The following is a 23,505-nucleotide window of genomic DNA, read 5'->3' as shown; positions in this document are numbered from 1 at the left end:
TTTCTCTTCCTCTTTGCATGTTGTTCTGACTGGTCAGTCATTTGGAAAAAAACCAAAACAACAGTAAAAAACATGTTCCTACCTCATACCTTATATAAAATAAATTACAAGGCACTGAATATTATATTCTTAAAAAATTCATAGATTACTAGGAAAAAGCAGAATAATTTTAAAATATCTAAAACAAAGTTGGATTCTTATTCACATCATTCACCATGATAAATTCCAAATGGATATTTAAATGTATAAAAGCAAAGCTATATAAGAATTGGAAGGAAACAGTGGTGAATTCCTCTGTAAATTTGTCAGAAATAAGGCTTTTTAATAACTCATAATACAGAAGCCATAAAAGAAAAGAATAAACTAAATATAATTTTTTTAAAAAGATGATATACTAAATGAAAAAAAGATAAAACACAAGTTCTAGAAAAGATAAATAAGGTGTTAATTTTCTAATATCTAGGAAAAAACTGACAGCCTAATGGATAAATGTGCAAGGACCCTTAACAGTGTTTTATATACAGTTTTTGAAAGAATATACAGATAAGTAAAGATCTCTTTGTTTTAGGTAGAGTCCTTTTGTACAAACGGAGGGAAAAAAAGAATCTAAAGAAAGTTCCAGAAGAGGCTAAAAACATGATGTTTACTTATGCTGCGAGCTGGACAGAGGGTGACGGGAGTCACTGTGTACCTGTTTATGCTTTTTTATTTTGAAACCATGGGTATGTATTACCTCTTTACAAATGAAAAAGAAAAGAAAGCCCTACTTGGCTGGTGAAGAGACAGGCACACCGAGACTCAGAAATCCCCCCAGGAATCCCCTGGTTGGGATGGAAGTGGTTGAGGGGTCTCGAGTCAGCTGGTCCCACTGGAGCCAAAATACAGGGTTATGAAGGTCAGGTTTTGAACTTCCCCTGGGGCCTGCGACCTAATTGTGCAGCCCCGCTTTCCATTTCGCTTCTGGAGCAAGGCATTGCATGGGTTCCCCTCTGCCGCCCACTGCTTCCCTGGGCCTCCAGGCTTTCCCCAGAGAGGCCGAGACCCAGGACAGAGGGTTTGGGGGATGAGGGGTGTGGGGGGCGGGGGGCAGCAGAACAAGGGAATCCCCTCTGATGTCTCTGGGATGGCGCATTGGGTGCCGTGCCTGGACAAGCGGGGCCTCCGAGCACAGGTTGCCCGTCACGGAGAAAAGTGGGCCTGGGTCCCCAGGCCAAGGACCAGGAGGCCCCCTGAAGCCAGCGCGGGACCTGCCCGACCTACCAGGAGCTCAGGCGGATCCTACTTCTGCCTCAGCCGGCGGCAGGAGCTGGTGCCCCCCACCTCGGCGGCCTGCAGCACCCCTCCCCTCCTGCCTGGTCCCTGGCACCCCACCAACCCCCCCACCCCCCAGCCCCACCGTGCCCCGGCTTACCTGTGCCCCAGGCACACCCAGAAGCCTCCCTCTCCACCGCCCCACCTCGATCCTGCCTGCGCGCCCGCATCCCCCCTCCTCGCCCCCATCCTGCCGCCTCGCCCCCATCCTGCCCTGGGCTACCTGTGCCCCGGGGTCCATCCTGCTTCTCAGCGGGGACCAGATGCCTTGGCGAGCTGCAGTGCACGGCGAGCCCCTGCGCCCTGAAGTACCCGCGGGGTCCACACGGCAGGCCCACGCAGGCGTGCAGGAGCCCACCTGTATGCAGTCTCCCCTTGATGACCCCACAGGTGCAAGAGCCACGCAGGGGTGGAGCCCCGAGCCTTGAGCGGCTCCACCTGGCAGGTTCTTCTGTGTGCAACTGGGTTGTGTGTCCGGGCCTTCAGGAAGTCAGGGCCCACAGGTGGGTGCCCTCACAGCGTGCCAAGTGGTTTACTAACATTGCCACCACATCCTAAAGGAGTGGAGGTCATCGCCCCACCTCAGCCCCCAAGGCATCCGAGACCAGAGATATGCCCTGTCGTGACTGGAGTGCAGAGTCAGAAGGTAGGACAGCTGAGGGTGACCGCAGCAATCGGACTCCGCAGTCCCAAACTTGAGCTGATTGGAACCACTGCAGGGCCTGCTGGAGCCCCCAGCTGGGCCCAGCCGCAAGTAGGTCTGCACGAGGACCCATAATTGGCATTTCTAATGACTCCCAGGTGATGCTGAGTGAACGAATGGTAACACCACCTCAGAATACCGGTCACTTAACACACTAACCTCCCACCTCGCCTTAAGCATCTTGGGGGGTGGGGAGGGGCTGAAGGGAGGACGCAGCAGAGAAGAGCAACGGCTGCCAACCTGAACCCGCAGCCTGTGAATGTTGGTTCTGAGACACGATCTCAGCCTCAGAGGAACCCAGAGCAGCATGTTTATTATCCCCATTTCAATGAGGAGGAGACTAAGCCGCGAGGGGGGCGGGGTAGCTTCTCAAGATCATTTATGGGCGCCTAGCAGAACCACTAAATCCTCACCCTCTGAAAAACCTGTTCTCGGGAAAGATCTGATAAACGTGTTCACTCTCAGGTGTGACTAATAATACTTTAAAATGAACAACAACAACAGAAAAGACGAGAACCCCAGACTGTCTGACTCCAAAATCAGCACGCTTTGCCCTTGCTACTCTTCTGGTATTTTTAAAAAGTATTATCCATCTGAACTTTGCCACTAAGTTGCTGTGTGATTTTGGGTGGCTGGATTTTGTCCCCGTTCTCTCCTTTGTCTTTAAATTGAGGCACCATCTGAGGTCACACCCTAATGCTTTGAGATCCCTGAATCCTGGAGGCGCCCAAGAGTGTTGAAGGAGATTGTCAGAGACAGGGGTTCTACTGGGGACCCATCCCCTTCTGTTGGCACAGACCATCACACTGGGGAAGCTCTCCAGGCTCAGGTGCTGTGGGTGGTGGAAGGGAGCCCTCGCCACCCTGCTGCTTGGGCTCTCGGTGGCCACAGCCCTCCCGGAGGGCAGGTCAGCTTTCAGCGTTGGGTGCAAGGCTTGAGAGCACGCACGACCTTTGAAGGGGCAGTTCCACTTATAGAAGCATCAGGAGACAATGAGACCAAGTAGTCACTTACTTCCTCTTACGTCTGTGGAGCGTTAACTTTAAGAGCCCTGATAGAAGTGCACACACATCTTAAGGACAGGAATGCTCTGCAGCCAGTAATCTGTGTGTCAACATGTGTACACACATGTGTACATGTGTACATGTATGTACACACATGTATGCTTGTGTATGTAAATACACACTGTAGACAAAATGTTCATAATATATTAAATGAAAAAATGCTGTAGAACAGACGGTATAGTGTGATCTCGTTTTAAAAATCACACATATACACATCATAAACACACACACACACACACACACACACACACATCCAAAAAGAGATTCATGGAAATGGGAACATTGGTAATATCTAGGAGGTAACATGATGGGAAATTTTAACATCGCTTAAATCCATTTTACGTTTTTCTAAAAAAACCATGTAATTAGTAAATAATAATTAAAAAATAAAGCTCACCTGGTACAGTCCATCATTTTCCAGATGGGGAAACCGAAGATTGCAGAGGGGAAGAGTTTGCCCAAAGTGCTGGAGTAAATAAGGTGGGAGCTGCCTGGACACTGTCCAGCACCCTGAGGTCTGGCCCAATGTTTTCTTGCTGCATCAGTACACCCCCAGGGTCCCCCTGACCTCATGGCACCTGGGCACACCGCTTTGAGTATAACGTAAGGCTCTTCTGTTTGTGTTTGTGAATGAAAACATTGTGAAATCTTCAGTGTGTGTCCAGAGTCGCATTAGTCTAGCACACAGTGTTACCGGTCATCAGTGCCCTTCACTACAACATCGGGTAGCCCTCTGGGGAGATGTGCGGGGGCCTGGGCATACACAGGGGCCCTGCAGGGACTCCAGGCCTGGCCCATGGCAGACACTGACCCACACCCTCCAAGCTCCTGATCTGTGCCGAGAGCCCGCTACATCCCTTGTGTTGATGCCCAGAAGCCCGAATTCCCCTCACCGTGCAGGTGAGGACCTGGGGAGGCTGAACTCAAGCGTGATTCAAGTCCAAGTTGCAGGCACGCACATGCCTGCTAGTCTGCCACACTGAAAGCTGCATTACGGATACAAATAACGCTCTTGGTGTAAGAAGGGCTGCTTCAGAGCCTGGCTCTGGTCATTGAGAAGGTGTGGGCCCAGGCCAATGAGAGTCACCCCACTGTGTGTTCCGATCATGTGTAGGAATTCCTCAGTACGATGCTTGGCACATGGTAGATACTCAGCAGCCGGCAGCATCTTTTGTCAGCACGCCTGCTGCCCATGCTGTAAGACTTGTCATGCTCCTCCAGTGGTTTCCATTTCCACCGTACACTGGTGCCTCTTCTGAACTCCAGCACAATGAATTACTTATTGTTTCCGTATTGTATATATTTTTCTTTTCTGTATAGTATGATGTTTTGGCACCTTACAAACCTTTCTGGCTGGGAGAGACTGGCCCTCCCTGGCTAGCCAATTCTTGGAGATAGAAAAGGGCTCATCCAGGAGCATGTTTTTGATATATGGGAACAAACCAATCCAGAGTCAGGCCTATTCTATCTGGGCTGTGTTCCCCAGGAGGCAAAATTCTTCTGCCGTAATCACCCCAGGGCCAGGTACCAGGCAACCAGAGGCCAACTCTATAGCTTAGAGCCACCAACACTATTCAAACTAGCCAGTCCTAAGCGCTTCACCTTGCCCTGCCCTGCCTTTCACAAGGAGACCCCAATAAAGGCCATGGCCTTGGCTCTCCCCTTGCTACCATTCTCTACCTCCTGACCACGCTGGTGCTTCCCCTGTGGCCCTGCATGGTGTGCTGGGGCTCCTGCATCCAGGACCTGGGAGTGAAATACATGTCTTATTTCTAAGCCTTATTCACATCTACTCCTGTGGCCCATCAACTTTACAATTCCATATCTAAGACATAAATTCTTAGCACAGTTTCTACATAACTGATATGCTCAATGTTGCCTTTGACCCCAGGTTATAAATAAGAGGCTAATAGTTGGTACTCTTTGTAAAGCACAACTGAGGAGAAGAAACATGTAAACTTCATTAATAAATAAGTGCAAAATATCATAGTACAAGCACTGCTTTAAAATTATTCAAATTTGCAAAGAGAAAATGCCAAGATACTCTCCAAAACAGAAAGCACCAGGTCCACATAGACTTCTACTTAACATTTAAGGAAGAAATTATACTAATTCTCTATAACATTCCAGAATATAGAAGCAGAGGAAAGAATTCCTAGCCCATTCTATGAGACCAGCATTACCATAACACCAAAACCAGATGAAGACATTACAAGAAAAGAAAACTACAGACCAATATCTCTCACTAACATAGAAGCAAAAATCCTCAACAAAATATTAGCAAATCGAATCCAACAGTGTATAAAAAGAATCATATGCCTTGACAAAATGGGATTTACCCCAGGTATACAGGCTGGATCAACACTAAAAAATAAATTAATGTAATCTAACACATCATGGGCTAAGGAAATACCATACAATAATAACAACATATATAGAAAAAACATTTGACAAAATCCAACACCCATTCATGATAAAAACATTCAGTAAACTAAAAATAGAAGGGAATTTCCTCAACTGTAAAGAATATCTACAAGAAACCTACAACCAAGTCATACTTAATGGTGAGAAGCTCAAAGCTTTCCCAGTAGGATCAGGAACATGGCAAGGATGACCTCTTTCACCATTACATTTCAACATTGTACTGAAAGTCCTAGGTAATGCAATAAGACAAGAAAAGGAAATAAAAGTATATAGATTGGGAAGGAAGAATTCAAACTGTGTTTATTTGCAGATGACATGGCAGTCTATGTTAAAAAAAATCTGGAAGAATCAACAAAAAGAATCCTAGAACTAATTAGTTATTATAGCAAGTTTGCAGATACAGGTTAATATACAAAAGGCAATCCATTTTTTTCTTTTTTTGAAATTTATTCTATTTATTTTTTATACACCATGTTCTTATTAGTTACCTATTTTATACATATTACTGTATATTAGTCAATCCCAATCCCCCAATTCATCCCCCCCCATATTCTCCCCTTGGTGTACCTCCGTTTGTTCTCTACATCTGTGTCTCTATTTCTGCCTTGAGAATTGGTTCATCTGTACCACTTTTCTAGATTCCACATATATGAGTCAATATACGATATCTGTTGTTCACTTTCTGACTTACTTCACTCTGTATGACAGTCTCTAGGTCCATCCACATCTCTACAAATGACCCAGTTTTGTTCCTTTTTATGGCTGAGTAATATTCCATTGTATATATGTACCACATCTTCTTTATCCATTCATCTGTCGATGGGCATTTAGGATGCTTCCATGACCCGGCTATTGTAAATAGTGCTGTAATGAACATTGGCGTGCATGTGTCTTTTTGAATTATGGTTTTCTCTGGGTATATGGCCAGTAGTGGGATTGCTGGGTCATATGGTAATTCTATTTTTAGCTTTTTAAGGAACCTCCATACTGTTCTCCTTAGTGGCTGTATCAATTTACATTCCCACCAACAGTGCAAGAGGGTTCCCTTTTCTCCACACCCTCTGCAGCATTTGTTGTTTGTAGATTTTCTGATGATGCTCATTCTAACCGGTGTGAGGTGATACCTCATTGTACTTTTGATTTGCATTTCTCTAATAATTACTGATGTTGAGCAGTTTTTCATGTGCCTCTTGACCATCTGTATATCTTCTTTGGAGAGATGTCTATTTAGGGTTTCTGCACATTTTTTGATTGGGTTGTTTGTTTTTTTTAAATATTGAGCTGCATGAGCTGTTTGTATATTTTGGAGATTAATCCTTTGTTGATTCATTTGCAAATATTTTCTCCCATTCTGAGTGTTGTCTTTTCATGTTGTTTATAGTTTCCTTTGTGGTGCAAAAGCTTTTAAGTTTTATTTAGTCCCATTTGTTTATTTTTGTTTTTATTTCCATTACTCTAGGAGGTGGGTCAAAAAAGCTCTTGCTGTGACTTATGTCAGAGTGTTCTTCCTATGTTTTCCTCTAAGAGTTTTATAGTGTCCAGTCTTATTTAGGTTTATAATCGATTTTGAGTTTATTTTTGTGTATGGTGTTAGGGAGTGTTCTAATTTCATTCTTTTACATGTACCTGTCCAGTTTTCCCAGCACCACTTATTGAAGAGACTGTCTTTTCTCCATTGTATATCCTTGCCTCCTTTGTCATAGATTACTTGACCATAGGTGCATGGGTTTATTTCTGGGCTTTCTATACTGTTCCATTTATCTATATTTGTGTTTTTGTGCCAGTACCATATTGTTTTGATGACTGTAGCTTTGTAGTATATTCTGAAGTCAGAGAGTCTGATTCCTCCAGCTCTGTTATTTTCCTTAAAGATTGCTAGATTGCTTTGGCTATTCAGGGTCTTTTGTGTCTCCATACAAATTTTAAGATTTTTTGTTATAGTTCTGTAAAAATTGCCATTGGTAATTTGACAGGGATTGCATTGAATCTGTAGATTGCTTTGGGTAGTAGTCATTTTCACAGTATTGATTCTTCCAATCCAAGACCATGGTATATCTCTCCCTCTGTGTCATCTTTGATTTATTTCATCAGTGTTTTATAGTTATCTGAGTACAGGTCTTTTACCTCCTTAGGTAGGTTTATCCCTAGGTATTTTATTCTTTTTGTTGCACTGGTGAATGTGATTATTTCCTTAATTTCTCTTTCTGATTTTTTATTGTTAGTGTATAGGAATGCAAGAGATTTCTGGGCATTAATTTTGTATCCTGCAACTTTACCAAATTCATTGATTAGCTCTAATAGTTTTCTGGTGGCATATTTAGGATTCTCTATGTATAGTATCATATCATCTGCAAACAGTGACAGTTTTACTACTTCTTTTCCAATTTGGATTCCTTTTATTTCTTTTTCTTCTCTGATTGCTGTGGCTAGGACTTCCAAAACTATGTTGAATAATAGTGGCAAGAGTGGACATCCTTGTCTTGCTCCTGATCTTAGAGGAAATGCTTTCAGTTTTTCACCAATTGAGAATGATGTTTGCTGTGGGTTTGTCATATATGGCCTTTATTACATTGAGGTAGGTTCCCTCTATGCCCACTTTCTGGAGAGGTTTTTCTTTTGTAAAATAGGTGTTGAATTTTGTCAAGAGATTTTTCTGCATCTATTGAGATGATCATACGGTTTTTATTCTTCAATTTGTTAATTTGGTGCATTACATTGATTTGCATATATTGAAGAATCCAATATATGTGGATGATTGGTCTTGTGATTGGTCTGTTCATATTTTCTATTTCTTCCTGGTTCAGTCTTGGAAGGTTATACCTTTCTAAGAATTTGTCCATTTCTTCCAGGTTGTCCATTTTAATGGCATGAGTTGCTTGTAGTAGTCCCCTATGATGCTTTGTATTTCTGCGGTGTCTGTTGTAACTTCTCCTTTTTTCATTTCTAATTATATTGATTTGAGTCCTCTCCCTCTTTTTTTTTGATGAGTCTGGCTAAAGGTTTGTCAATTTTGTTTATCTTTTCAAAGAACCATCCTTTAGTTTTATTGATCTCTGCTATTGTTTTCTTTGTTTCTATTTCGTTTATTTCTGCTCTGATCTTTATGATTTCTTTCCTCTACTAACTTTGGGTTTTGTTTGTTCTTCTTTCTCTAGTTCCTTTAGGTGTAAGGTTAGATTGTTTATTTGAGATTTTTCTCGTTTCTTGAGGTAGGCTTGTATTGCTATAAACTTCCCTCTTAGAACTGCTTTTGCTGCATCCCATAGGTTTTGGATCATTGTGTTTTCATTGTCATTTTTCTCTAGGTATTTTTTGATTACCTCTTTGATTTCTTCAGTAACCTCTTGGTTATTTAGTAACATATTGTTTAGTCTCCATATGTTTGTGTTTTTTATGTTTTTTTCCTTGTAAATGATTTCTTATCTCATAGTGTTGTGGTCAGAAAAGATGCTTGATATGATTTCATTTTTCTTAAATTTACTGAGGCTTGAATTGTGACCCAAGATGTGATCTATCCTGGAGAATGTTCTGTGTGCACTTGAGAAGACAGTGTAATCTGCTGTTTTTGGATGGAATGTTCTATAAATATCAATTAAATCTATCTGGTCTATTGTGTCATTTAAAGCTTCTGTTTCCTTATTAATTTCCTGTCTGGATGATCTGTCCATTGGTGTAAGTGAGGTATTAAAGTCCCCCACTATTATTGTGTTACTGTCAATTTCCTCTTTTATAGCTGTTAGCTTTGCCTTATGTATTGAGGTGTTCCTATGTTGGATGCATATATATTTATAATTGTTATATCTTCTTTTTGGAGTGATCCCTTGATCATTATGTAGTGTCCTTCCTTGTCTCTTGTAACATTCTTTATTTTAAAGTCTATTTTATCTGGTATGAGTATTGCTACTCCAGCTTTCTTTTGATTTCCTTTTGCATGGAACATCTTTTTCCATCCCCTCACTTTCAGTCTGTATATGTCCCTAGGTCTGGTGGGTCTCTTGTAGACAGCATATATATGGGTCTTGTTTTTGTATCCATTCAGCGAGCCCGTGTCTTTTGTTTGGAGCATTTAATCCATTCACATTTAAGGTAATTATCGATATTTATATTTTGAATACCATTTTCTTAATTGTTCTGTGTTTGTTTTTGTAGGTCCTTTTCTTCTCTTGTGTTTCCCACTTAGAGAAGTTCCTTTAGGATTTTTTGTAGAGCTGGTTTGGTGGTGCTGAATTCTTTTAGCTTTTGCTTTTCTGTAAAGCTTTTTATTTCTCCGTCAAATCTGAATGAGATCCTTGCCAGGTAGAGTCATCTTGGTTGTAGATTCTTCCCTTTCATCACTTTAAATATATCGTGCCACTCCCTTCTGGCTTGCAGAGTTTCGGCTGAGAAATCACCTGTTAACCTTATGGGAGTTCCCTTTTATGTTATTTGTCATTTTTCCCTTGTGGTTTTAATAAGTTTTCCTTGCCTTTAATTTTTGTCAATTTGATTACTATGTGTCTCAGCATGTTTCTCCTTGGGTTTATCCTGCCTGGGACTCTCTGCACTTCCTGGACTTGGGTGGCTATTTCCTTTCCCAGTTAGGGAAATTTTCGACTACAGTCTCTACAAATATTTTATTGGGTCCTTTCTCCCTCTTTTCTCCTTCTGGGACCCCTATAATGAGAACGTTGGTGTGTTTAATGTTGTCCCAGAGGTCTCTTAGGCTGTCTTCATTTCTTTTCATTCTTTTTTCTTTATCCTGTTCCGTAGCAGTGAATTCCATCATTCTGTCTTGCAGGTCAGTTATCCGTTCTCCTGCCTCAGTTATTCTGCTATTGATTCCTTCTAGTGTATTTTTCATTTCAGTTATTGTGTTGTTCATCTCTATTTGTTCTTTAATTCTTCTAGGTGTTTGTTCTTTAATTCTGCTAGGTCTTTGTTAAACATTTCTTTATCTTTTCAATCATTGCCTCCATTCTTTTTCCGAGGTCCTGGATCATTTTCACTATCATTACTCTGAATTCTCTTTCTGGAAAGTTGCCTATCTCCACTTCATTTAGTTGTTTTTCTGGAGTTTTATCTTGTTCCTTCATCTGGTACATAGTCCTCTGCCTTTTCATTTTGTCTGTCTTTCTGTGAATGTGGTTTTCATTCCACAGGCTACAGAATTGTAGTTCTTCTTGCTTCTGCTGTCTGCCCTCTGGTGGATGAGGCTATCTAAGAAGTTTGTGCAAGCTTCCTGATGGAAGGGACTGGTGGTGGGTAGAGCTGGCTGTTGCTCTGGTGGGCAGAGCTCAGTAAAACTTTAATCTGCTTGTCTGCTGATGGGTGGAGCTGGGTTCCCTCCTTGTTGGTTGTTTGGCCTGAGGTGACCAAGCACTGGAGCCTACCTAGCTCTTTGGTGGGGCTAATGGTAGATTCTGGGAGGACTCACACCAAGGAGCACTTCCCAGAACTTCTGCTGCCCGAGTCCTTGTCCCCACAGTGAGCCACAACCACCCCCTGCCTCTGCAGGAGACCCTCCAACACTAGCAGGTAGGTCTGGTTCAGTCTCCTAGGGGTCACTGCTCCTTCCCCTGGGTCCTGATGCACACACTACTCTGTGTGTGCCCTCCAAGAGTGGAGTCTCTGTTTCCCCTAGTCCTGTCAAAGTCCTTCAATCAAACCCCCCTAGGCTTCAAAGTCTTATTCTCTAGGAATTCCTCCTCCCATTGCCGGACCCCCAGGTTGGGAAGCCTGACGTGGGGCTCAGAACCTTCACTCCACTGGGTGGTCTTCTGTGGCATAAGTGTTCTCCAGTCTGTGAGTCACCCACCCAGCGATTGCGGGGTTTGATTTTATTGTGATTGCGCCCCTCCTACCATCTCACTGCAGCTTCTCCTTTGTCTCTGGATGTGGGGTATCTTTTTTGATGAGTTCCAGTGTCTTCCTGTCAATGACTGTTCAGCAGTTAGTTGTGATTCCAGTGCTCTCGCAAGAGGGAGTGAGCGCACATTCTTTTACTCCACCATCTTGAACCAATCTCCAAATTCAATCCCTTTGGAAAACAGCAGTTAATAAGTGGAATTTGAAATTAAAAGCACAACACCATTTACAGTAGCACCCTCCAAAATGAAATACTTGTGTATAAATGTAAGAAAATATGTACACCATCTGTATGCGGAAAACAATACTCTGATGAATGAGATCAAAGAAGAATTTAATAAATAATTTAATAAATTTAATGGAATTTAATCATGGTTAGGAAGACTCAATATTGTCAAGATGTCAGTTCTTCCCAACTTAAATATGGATTCAAGACAATCCCAATGAAAATCACTAAGTTATTTTGTAGATATCGACAAACTGATTCTAAATTTTATATGGAGGTAAAATACCCAGAAGCGCCAACATCATGTTGATGAAGAACAAAGTGGGAAGACTGATATTACATGACCTCAAGATTTATTACAAGTCTATAGTAAATAAATTATGACATATAAATGTATAATTCTATAGCCTAGAGTGTGATACTGATGAATTAATAGACAAATAGAGCAGTGGAGCAGTTTAGGGAGTCCCCAAATAGAATCCCATTAATATCATCAACTGGTCTTGTACAAAGGAACAAGGGTAATACAGTGCAGACTAACAAATGGTGCTGGAACAAACAAATGGTTTGTTCTTTTCAACAAATGGTGAAAAGTCTTTTCAACAAATGGTGCTGGAACAACTACACATCTACAAGCAAAAAAAAAAAAAAGAAAGAAAAAAAATCTAGACACAGACCTTACACTCTTCACAAAAATTAACTCAAAATGGATCACAGAACTAAATGTAAAATGCAAAACTATAAATTCTTAGATTACCTAGGAGAAAACCTAGATGATCTTGGGTATGGTGATGACTTTTATAGATTCAACACCAAACACAGGACACAATAAAACAAAAATTTATAAGCTGGACTTCAATAAAATGAAAAACTTCTGACCTGTGAAAGAACATGTTAAGAGAATGAGAAGAAAACCCACAGACCAGGAGAAAATATTTGCAAAGGACAAATCTAATAAAGAGCTGTTGGCTAAAATGCTAAAAGAACACTTAAAACCCCCAAATAAGAAAACAAACAACTTGATTAATAAATGGTCAAAGGCCTTATGAGACATATCCCTAAAGAAGATAAACAAATGGCAGCTAAGCACATAAAAAAAATCCTCCACTTCATATTTCATCTGGAAAATGCAAATTACAACACAGATACAGGCACACAACTATTAGAATGACCCCAATCCAGATACTGACAATACCAACCGATGAAAAGTTTGTGGAGCAAAAGAACACTTATTCACTCTGCCTGGTGACAGCACCCACAATGTTCATGCTGTAATGCGGGTGAGATGCCCCCATGATGTGCACACTTGATGTAGGTGACAGTGCCCTATGTGATGGACTAGAAATTGTAATGCAGGAGGCAATCCCCCACTTGTCGTCCCAGGGTCCCTGCCCTTTGCCCAGGTCAGAGAATTAGCAGAGTTGTGTAACCTCATGCCTGGAAGGCATGAATAAAGTACTAGGTTGTTGCTGAGTTCTGTGGGTGGGAGACACCCTGTGGCCCCTGTGTGGGTTCGATGGGGCTTGGCGAGGGGGATCCCGGACGTTTGAGGTTGACCGATGTGTCCATAGACATATTAAGGTCTTTGTGCAGAGAGCTGGAGAGTGTGGACTTCCTGGGGGACATCACGGGCCCAGTCTGGTGCAGCAGCCTTTTCTCCTCATTGAAGTCATGGACACTTTTAACCATCTATGAAACCACAGAACTCATCACCAAAGAATGATCATCAACGCTTAACCATACAACATTATGCCTAACATAGCAGAGAGGCTAGGGATTTCCCGCAGCCCATGGGCAGACTCTTCGCTGCTACACGGGGCAGTGAATCCTGGCTGGAAATGACTCACACGGTTCATCTGGGGTGAGCAGCAGAATCGAGACGGGACGGCTCAGGTCTCTTCTCTCCTTCCAAGATTCTTCCATCGCCTCATGCTGCCCACCCCACCCAAGTACGGCAACGACTCTTCTATCCATTACCCTGCCCTGAACTCCCCACTGCCAGCTTCTTACGGTGTGGTTTTGAGTGGCAGTGGGATGGCGTGGGTCTTCTAAATGCCCTCAAACTTGAGAGAGCATCAGGGTCCTCTGGAGAGCTTGTGAAAACAGAGGGCCAGCCCCCATCGCCGAGCTTCTGGGTCAAGGGTCTGGGTGGGACCTGGGAGTATGCATTTCTAACCAGGCCCAGGTGATGTGAGTCTGGTCTAGACCCTGACTGAGGCCCCTGGTGCAGGAGGAGGGCAAGGGAGTGATTACCCTTGAGCGCCATCCACGTGTCTGGCACTTGTATCCCAACCCCAGTGGCACCCCAAATGGGAATGCAGGGTGGGTGACCTGCCAAAGTAGAGATTAAACCCTGGTTTTTCCACGGGGCCCTCGGGCACCGGCCCTGCCCCGGGCACACTGTTTGAGCTCCTGTGTTTAGGATCTGGGCTGTGTTGACGTGACAAAAGCAAGGTTTGCTTTTCCACTTTGATTAGCAGGGGGAGTAGACTTGCCCTCAGTTTGCGGAGCGGTGGCCTTCATTGCTCAGGAGCCGGGCAGCAGGCCAGGCCTTTGCAAGATTTGCATCATTCGCTGTGTCCATCGATCGCGGAACACGGCAGAACATCTTTTTGTGTTTTTCCCCCCCGGCTTAAAAACAACTTCCCTTGGAGGTTCCCCTGGATTGCAGCGATCTCTCCCTTTGAAAATCTGATTTTGCCCTTGACCTTTGCATTGTTTTTCAGAGCAGCGATTGCCCAATTTTCCAGCTGGTGGTGAGTAAGCAGCTCGTAACACGGAGGCAGAATTGGAAACAGCAGGTGACGGAAGGCCCCACGCAGTTTCATCATCGTCTGCTCTGTGAGCGCACCCTGTGGCTGTGGATGGTGGTGACAGCTCACATTTATGCAGGGCTGACTGTGCCAGCCTCTGCATTATCCCCATTTTATAGACACGGAAACTGAGGCGCAGGGAGGTTACGTAATATGCAGGACGTGGAATCCAAGGTGCCAGCACAGGAGGTCTTGCTGGGGAGCTCCCACGCCTGCCCTTCAGGGGTTGATGAAACTCTTGGAGCTGAGTTCTTGGAGCTGCAACCAGAGGCGGTGTGCTGTGAAGCGTCATGAAATTAGCAGCAAAGACGCTGTGTGCAGCCCCATTCAGGTCGTGTCTTCTCCTGGGGCCGCACAGAGAGATTGCCCAGATTACATGCAGCTCCTCTGCTTTTCTGTGATGGCAACAGTGGTCTCCTTTCCTCTGCAGGCAGAAAATTTACAATGCGGGATGAAGAAGCAGAGTGCCAGGCATCTTCTGTGTCACTGGAGCTCCACGAGTGTAATGCTTTGTTTTGCCTAGTTGGTAAGATACAGATTCTGTAGCTGGCACCGAAAACTTCCCATATGTACCCCCAAAGCTACTTTTCACCCCTGTCCCCCCAAATATACTCCCAATTGCCCTCGCTCACACAGATAATATTGGCCCTTCCTTACATCATCCTTACGTCTATGTGGTTCAGCATGAAGGGTACCAGCTTCGGTTTGGGCAAAGGGGGGCTTCACCCCCAGCTGGTGTGATAAGCCCTACCTCTTGAGCTCTTGGGGAGGACCCCTGGCAAGTCTGGCGAGCACCGCCAGGCGCCGGGTACCTACAGTTCACGTATAGGAGACCACGGCTCCCCATTCCCCCACCACGCCCTGCTCCCATGCTCTGCATCCAGGAGTGCCTGGTTCTTGGAATCTAGAGTCCTTAGGAGGATGGGCTGGGGCACCATTAGTGCCCTGGGCATGGATGGGGCAGGGGCCTCTGTGAGCCTGTCCCCTGCCCACCCAGCCTGGCAGGAGACAACACAGGTAAATGCAGGTTTATGTAGCTCTTCAGCTACAGTGCCCCTAACCCATTGTCACAGTCTTTGGGAACGCAGTGGGGGCACCTCATTCTACCTGGGAGCTGCCAGGAAGGCTTCTCAGGGAAGAGGAACTTCAGGTGGATCCTGAGGGATGGAAAAGGGGCAGAACATCTTCACCAACACCGTGAAGATGTGGATGACAGAGAGATGTGAATGATAGGGGGACGCGGATGGTAGGGGGACGTGGATGGTCGGGAGACGTGGATGATAGGGGGACGCGGACAGTAGGGGGACGCGGACGGTAGGGTGGGGAAAATTCACTCATGGAGAAAATTCACTCAGCAAGAAGAAAGTCATGGAGGTATGACGGTGGGTTTTTTTCTTCTTGAGTTGGGGTGGAGGGACATTAAGCCTGGAAAATGAGCCGGAGTCTGCAGGGCTGGGATTAGGGGAGGCTCCAAGTCTATGACACGTAGGGAGGGGCTCCCTCCCCCACCACCCTGCAGCTCAGTGCCCCCAGCAGGAGCGCCCCCTCATGCTAATAGGGACCAGACCTTGGGGTCAGACCGCGGGGGGCACGGAAGGCCAGGCCAGGCTGTGGATGCCAGCCAGTGGGCGGTGGGGCCTGGGATTCAGGATGCACCCAGAAATGAGCACAGCAGAAGCTACCTCTTGACCTTCCAGGAGAGAGGGGACAGACGGCCCACACAGGCCTCGAGGAAGAGCCCTGTCCGTTTGTGTTGACGGGGTTGGAAGCAGGGAGAGCTCTCTCTGGGTTGGTGGTCATTTGGTTTGCTGCTGCTATGAGGCAAGGCTAGGAAACATTTGGGAAATCGATTCACCAGGAGAGGAATTTCCACTACGTGCAGGATGAAGGAGACCTCAGAGAGGGAGGAAGGGACCTCACCGGGCGAGTGCACAACTGGGTGAACTGTACAGGGCTGGCAAATTGCCAGGCACACAGTAGGTGGGGCCCAGATATTTACCAGATGATTCTCTCTTTCATGTGTGTCATGAAGAAAACGTTTCAAGTGGGCACGCTGATTCTAAATCGAGGAAGTCCAGAGAGAACATTCAGGGCACAAGTTCTTTTGGGGAGATGAAATCCTTTAGAAACTCACCTCAGAAATAAAGTGAAAAAAGTCAAAACCATTGGTCTGCTCCTGAACCAGACACTGACCTTTGCTTTGTAAAAATAATGACCAACATGACCGTGAACATCCAACTGCAACTGTTTTCACCAACCTTATTTTGATTGTTCCTGAGGACATGCTGGGGGGCAGGGGTGACAAGTTATTGATATAATAGTGGCAGAACACAAGGCAAGTAACTTTCCCCAGGCCACAGAGCCAATGAAGTCACTAGAAAAAAAAGCTAGTAAATTAATTTCAATTTGTTTCTTTTTGAGATAGATAATATAACTGATAATGTAAGTACCTGATGATACCAAAAAAAACCAAACAAAGAAAGAAAACATAGTATTTACTAGATAATGTGAATCTAGAAGGATAAAAAAGAGTGTGAAGGGAAACCAGTCTCTTCCCCAATCACCTAATGTCACACCTCCCCTCCAAGGCAGGCAGTGGTAGCAGTTCCTTCATATTCTTCTCAGAATATTCAATACATTTAGGATCACAGTGACATATACATTCATATTCCTTTTTTGTACACAAACAGTGGCATATTCTGTGCCTCGTTAGTTTTACTTCACTTGGAAATGTTACTTAACTTGCATGATATTACAAACCTTGGAGATTTTTCTCCATCAGTAAATATACAGCTGCCTTGTTCTTGTGAGTAGCTGCCTGGTTTCCAGGGACCGGGTGCCAGTGAGGGCACCTGCAGTACCTGGACAAGGGCAGGGCCATATCTCACTGTCTTTGAAGGTACAGTGACATTTTTCTTTCCACTCAAGAGGATATTCAGAAACAGGAATTCTAACTAGAGAGAAAGCCTTGGTCATCAACTCCTGATAAAAATCTGGTCTGAGGCTGAAAGTCAGAGGAAGCTGGGGTCTGGGCTTGGCTCTGCGCCCTCGCCCTGTCTCTGAATGGCTCTGAGTCCCTCTCTCTCTGTAAGCTCAGTTAACAAGGTGGGTCTCTGGGGGCTGTGGTGACATTAGCGAGGGCGGCATCAGCCCTGGGAGGAACTGCCCCTTTCCTTCCTTCTTTCCTCCTGGGAAAGGCTCTCAAGACAGCAGTTAAGGGGCCCGTTGGTCTTCTTTCTGCAGAGGGAGAAACAGTTCTGGGCTTTGCCACTGAGAAGCTGCCAGGGCTTTCAAACACCTGGCTTCTATCTAAGCCCATCCTTCCTTCTTCTGCCTGGGCCTTGATTTCCCCACTTGAAAACTGGCCAATGCGCTGGCCTTGCCCAGCTTATCTCTCTTGCTTTCCCTGGGTCTTCCGGGGACCGCCGGCAGACTCAGCCTGAAGATGCCCCTTGAACGAAACAAGCAAGCGCCACCCTCCACTTGGCTGTGCGCTCCTGGCTGGAATTGCACTTTGGCTCCAGGTCTGAACCCTAACGACAGGACAAACACTGTCTGAAACCTGGACCGTTTGTCCTCCTTCTACCCACGGTTTGCGCAGGGCAGTGCGCCTACAACCAAAACAAACTTATTTTGAACACCGGCCGCGAGCACGCGGCGCCGCCAATCATTAACCGCTGGTTCAGGTGGCCCGGCCGGCGCCCTTCATAAGGCGCACCCAGTGCCCAGCGAGCATCAGCCACCGCTCAGCCAGCATCGGCCAGCGCGCCGCCGCCACCGCCTAGGGAGCACCGGCTCCTGACCGCCACCGCTGCCTGGCGATGCCCCAAGTCCCGGCTGTCCGCGCCTGGCCGCTTCTGCTCTCGCTGGCCGTTCAGCTCGGCTCAGCCGCTGACGCTCCCCAGCCCTGGCGCTGCGCGCCCTGCTCCGCCGAGAGGCTGGCGCTCTGCCCTCCCGTGCCCGCCTCGTGCCCGGAGCTCACCCGGCCCGCCGGCTGCGGCTGTTGCCCCACGTGCGCCCTGCCGCTGGACGCCGCATGCGGCGTGGCTACTGCGCGCTGCGCCCATGGGCTCAGCTGCCGCGCCTTGCCCGGGGAGCCTCGGCCCCTGTACGCCCTCACCCGCGGCCAGGGCGCCTGCATGCCCGCGCCCAGCGCCGAGGCCACAGGTACCAACCGTCTCCCCGCCCGGGTCCCTCCCCTGGGACAGATGGGGTGGGGACTGGGGCGGGCAGAGGGCTGGGGCTCCACCAAAGCTCACAGCCAGTGGGGAGCAAACCCGGCCAGGCTCAGAGCTTGCAGCCAAAACCTGTAAGGGGAAAGGATTTGTCACCCAGATGAACTCCATCGTTGTGTGGTCCTGCAGGGGGCGCTTAGGATAAGGCAGGACACACGCAACTTGGTGGGAGAGCTGGGGGAGGGAGCCCAGACCACCTGGGCAGCCCACCGATCTATAGAAACCCAGAAGAGGGAGGCGATGGGGTGCCCGGGCAGCGGGGTGCCACTCCAGCCGCCCCTGGCTCTCCTCCCTGCCAATGCATTAGTTTCCGGGAAGACGTGCAGTGGGAGCCTGTACCACTGGCCTCCTGGGAGGTGTTTGGAATGTCCTTTGAAATATATGTCCTGTGCAGACAGTATGTGCTTCCCAGATGTTTACAGAACATAATGTGAAAGTTCAGGCTAAAAACTTCACTTGCGTTCATTGCCATAGAAAAACAGTGGTTGATGTGTGTGCTGCCTCCTCAGAACTTTCCTGAATTTAGCAGTGATTTATTTGTAGTGGGAAGCAGAGGGAATACACCCACCTCTACCCCCTCTCCCTACCTCCCTGTCGGGGCAGCTGTATGTCCAGTGATTCCGTGATTCTTGGCGGGATCTTGTGGCTCTATGCCCTGATAGGGATCTACTGGAGCGCATCACCCTTCCAAGGTGGGGACGGTTTTCCTCCTGGTTCTCTGCCTTCAGAGTCATCTCTGTGGTCCTCAAAGGAGAGGGTGTCCCCCCGGGTTCCCTCAGGAGAGCCAGTTCTCTATCATTCTGTCCATGCACCAGATCCAAACCCTAGGACTCTGCAAGAAATCTGGTGACCCTCCCTCTTCCCAGGGTTGCAAAGAAGTCACTCTGTGGGAAGGCAGAGCCCCTGGAAAAGAAGAGAGTAGAGCTGCAATCTAGACCCCACCTCTAAACAAACCCTACCACCTGTTCACAGGGAATTACTAAAATGCCCATTTTATGGATAGGAAAGCTGAGGATGGGGTCAGGAATTGAATTGTAATCCATGGCTTTCTCAGGGCTCTTCCCGGGCTTTGACAAATGTGCATTTGGCTACTTTAGAAGCAGAAACACAGGGCACTCTTGCCATTGGTATTGCTGCTGGGTCATCCCTCTACCTGGAAGCCATCAGAAGTTCCTTTAAAGAGGGAGTAGGCAAAACTCTGGGTCAGCATGGCCATCCTGTCCCAGTCCGGTTTTGTGGGAAGGGAAGCAGCTTCAGGGGAGGGGGGCACAGGTGCAGATGCTTCGGAGGGAGGCTCATGGGTTTTCGTTTTTCCATTTTCAGAGGCAAAGGACCCTGCCACCCTAGAGAACATGTCCCCTGAGAGCTCAGAGATGACCCAGGAGCAGCTTCTGGACAATTTCCACCTGATGGCTGAGTCCAGTGAGGACCTGCCCATCCTCTGGAACGCCATCAGTAATTATGAGAGCATGAGGGCTCTGGAGATCACAGACATCAAAAATCGGAAGGTGAGAGCCTCGGGGTAGGTGGAGCCTCTAGCCTGAATCTGCTGGGCCCTGCAGGTCCGCTCCTGAGCTCTGGATATAAACAAGTTCCTTCCCAAAGCCTAACAGACATTTCTCAGCTTAGCTTTGGGAACTTTTAACCCAAGGGCTTTCAGCAGAGGAGCCCTCTGGATGGAAAGAAAATGCAGTTCGTGCTGTGCAACCTTAGATACATTACTTCACGTCTCTGAGCTCATCTCTAAAATGAGGGTATCAGACTGGTGGTGTCTAAAGAGCACTGAGCTATTCTTAACATCCTCCTCCCCCATCCCATCTTCCCCCCACTTTTTAAGAAATTGTGGTAAAACATTCATAACATAAAATTTAGCATTTTAATCGTTTTAAAGTATAAAGTTTAGTTACATTAAGTACAGTCACATTATTCTGCTACTATCTATCATGACCGTCCATCCTGAGCACTTTTTCATCTTCCCAAACTGAAGCTCTATCCCCGTTAAGCGCTAACTCCCTTGTAGCATCTTAATTGATGTATGTTTTTAGTCCTACCACTTGAGGGCGACAAAGAATCAAAGTTGGAGTGACTTGGGTTCGTTTGCGAAAAAAAGAAAGAAAATCACTTCTGAAAACATGCATACCCAGAAAAGTGGAGATTGAACCATTTTCTAGACACTTCAGAGTTTAAGCTTGAAATGACGACAAATAGAGAAAAGTTCATGCTTATCTCAGATTGTCCAGATGAACGCCTTAATCCTCAACGAATTTGGTTCATGTGAACTAACCTTGTAGATTACAGAGGAATGTTGTTCAAAATTTAGAAATCTCTGCTACGAAGTTCTCCGTTCACAGAGTTGTGCCCATTCTCCTTTCAACCAGATGACTGATGCCAGAATTACTCACGGGGGGCAGGAGAGTCGGAGAGCTCATGGCATTGGTGATGCTCTTGTCTCCTGCAAGTGTTTAGTGAATGTCCAGTGAGGGAGGGCATGGGGTTCCCATCCTTTATCTTAACAGCTCAGAACAGAGACTAACCACCCTCCTTCTATAGGTGAGAGAGTGAGGCCCAGGGAAAGTGGGTCCAGGCCTGTCCTCAGTGCCCACACAAAACCTCTTACATCCACTCCCCTTTTAGGCTAATAATACACTGTTTCTTGTCATTTATCCCAGCGTCAAATTTTTCTTTCAGGAGCCCTGCCAGCGAGAACTCTACAAAGTGCTGGACAGATTAGCCAGGGAGCAGCAGAAGGCAGGAGACAAACTTTACAAATTTTATCTGCCAAACTGCAACAAGAATGGATTCTATCACAGCAAACAGGTATGTGCATCCTCACGCGACAGCCCCTGATGCCCACACCCCAGCCAAGCGCCCGCCTTTCAACAAACAGGGTGTCCAGCTCCAAGTGAGCAACGTAAAACCACGCAACAGATCATGTTACGCAAGACCCACCTCTCTGGGAGTAGGAGGCACTAGCCCCCTGGTAGCCTGAAGACCAGCTCCATGCTCAAAGCCCGTGTGCACTCGGGGGGCCCTGAGCAGAGTGTCGCTCCATCAGCTAGCAAATCTCAGCAGGTGGGGACCTTCACAGGCCCCTCACGTTCTGGATCTCAGTGTCTCACCTGTAATAGAGAGGAACAGGACAATTCTGCTTAGGAAAGTGAGTATCTGTTTGGACATCTCTTACATTTTTTCTCCCTACAAAGGGAAATGAACTTTATAATTAAATATAATAGCATTTTTTTGGCTTGCCAGATAATAAGTGAGATTAAACAAACCAAGACCTAATTTTGAGGAGCCCTTTAGGACTCAGTGAAGCCTAGGTTCTGTGGATATTTCTGGGGGAAACTGGGGACCAGGAAGTGCTTTATAACAAACAAGGAATTTGGCAGGGGATACGACAGCAAGGTTGGCCACACATGGGCAGGCTCCCTCCGGGCTCAGACGCTCTGCCGTAGGGGCCGTGAAGCAGACAGTTCTGCACACGCTGTACCATTCAACACACGCGTGACATCCTTATTGCATTGGGCACTTGCCCTTAGTCTCTATTTTACGAAGAGAACCAGGACGGTGTAGGATTTGCCCTTAGTCATGGTCACGGCCGGTTGGGGATGCCCATGGCCTGGCTCTCAGCTGCCACGCCCTCCACACGGCACTGAGCAACACGGAGCTCCGCCACCCTCTCAGCTTCACAGGGGCTGCTGTTGACCTCGCTTCTTTTCTTTGCAGTGTGAGACATCCCTGGAAGGAGAGCCTGGGCTCTGCTGGTGTGTCTACCCTTGGAGCGGAAAGAAGATCCTGGGGTCCGTGGCAATCAGAGGGGACCCCAAATGCCATCAGTATTTTAACTTACAGAACTGAAAACAGATGCAATATGATCTATTCCTTCACATGAAATATTTAAGTACATATGATATTTATACTCTGGAATACACACACACTTATATATATATATATATATATAGATGTATATGTATATACATAGGAATTACTTTTTATACTCCACATATGACTTGATATATAAAGCTGTAGTTTATTTATTCACCATAAATTTATTTTTTTCTACACAGTAACTTGTGTTATATTAATTTATATATCATGAAACACTTCCCATCATGTTGTATGTAAATGCTTGCATTTTAGCTCTTCAGAGGTTCACGCTTCTGTCTTAAAGAGCATAGGAAAATACTGCCGAGAAAATGCAAAATCAAATGTGTAGCAGTGATTTTCTTTAAGTGGTTTGATGGAGGATGGTTAAGCTGTGCTTAAGAATGATTTACTCTGTTTATTCCATGGACCTGTGTTTAGCGTAAATTTGCAGGCGAGCTTAAATGTTGATTATGTAGCCAAAAATACACGTGACGGTGTCGCTACGTGTTAACATATGTATTGCAGTTATTGTCAAACACATGGACACAGTGTAAACACGCTGGAATAAATAGCCCACACTGGAACATTGCTATGGTCACGAACATTTCTTGAACATAACGTCTTCTTCCTTCCTGAATTCCCTCCGTCCGTCACCTCCCCTTCCGCATGCAGCGCTGGCGAGTCCAGTCTGCAGGTTCCTGGTCCCCAATGCTGGCAGGTCTGCCCTGTCCACTGAGGGCTCCCACGCCCGGGGCACCCCTCCCTCCGTCTGTGGCCCCTAACCTCTCTGCTAGCTCCTTCCCTTCCTCTTGTAAATAGGCCAGGGTTTCTCCTATCTTAAATGCAAGGCAGAATCACTTCCTTAACTTCTCCCTCACCCGTCTTCTCTCTGACTCTGCCCAGCCTATGGCCACTGCAGGGCTTCAGTGGTGCCCTCCAGGGCAGCACCCTGCTTGCCCCTCTGTTTGCACGACTAAGACCTGAGCCCAAGACATGGGTCCTCTGCCACGTGGGTTCC

At 46.3% G+C, this 23,505-nt stretch overlaps 1 protein-coding gene across 1 annotated transcript; it reads left to right on the top strand.

Moving 5' to 3' along the window:
• The first annotated feature begins 18,117 nt into the window (after positions 1-18,117).
• On the top strand, positions 18,118-23,075 carry IGFBP1 (insulin like growth factor binding protein 1). Its single transcript, XM_029234357.1, has 4 exons — positions 18,118-18,552; positions 19,944-20,128; positions 21,309-21,437; positions 22,347-23,075. Exons 1-4 carry the CDS (start codon positions 18,207-18,209, stop codon positions 22,476-22,478), a joined length of 792 nt encoding a protein of 263 aa, XP_029090190.1. The 5' UTR covers positions 18,118-18,206; the 3' UTR covers positions 22,479-23,075.
• The last annotated feature ends 430 nt before the right edge of the window (positions 23,076-23,505 follow it).

This window comes from Monodon monoceros, unplaced genomic scaffold (assembly GCF_005190385.1).
Source record: "Monodon monoceros isolate NGI ecotype Baffin Bay Population unplaced genomic scaffold, NGI_Narwhal_1 Super_Scaffold_2, whole genome shotgun sequence".
In the NCBI taxonomy this organism is placed as follows: domain Eukaryota; kingdom Metazoa; phylum Chordata; class Mammalia; order Artiodactyla; family Monodontidae; genus Monodon; species Monodon monoceros.
This window is presented reverse-complemented; position numbering and strand designations above follow the sequence as displayed.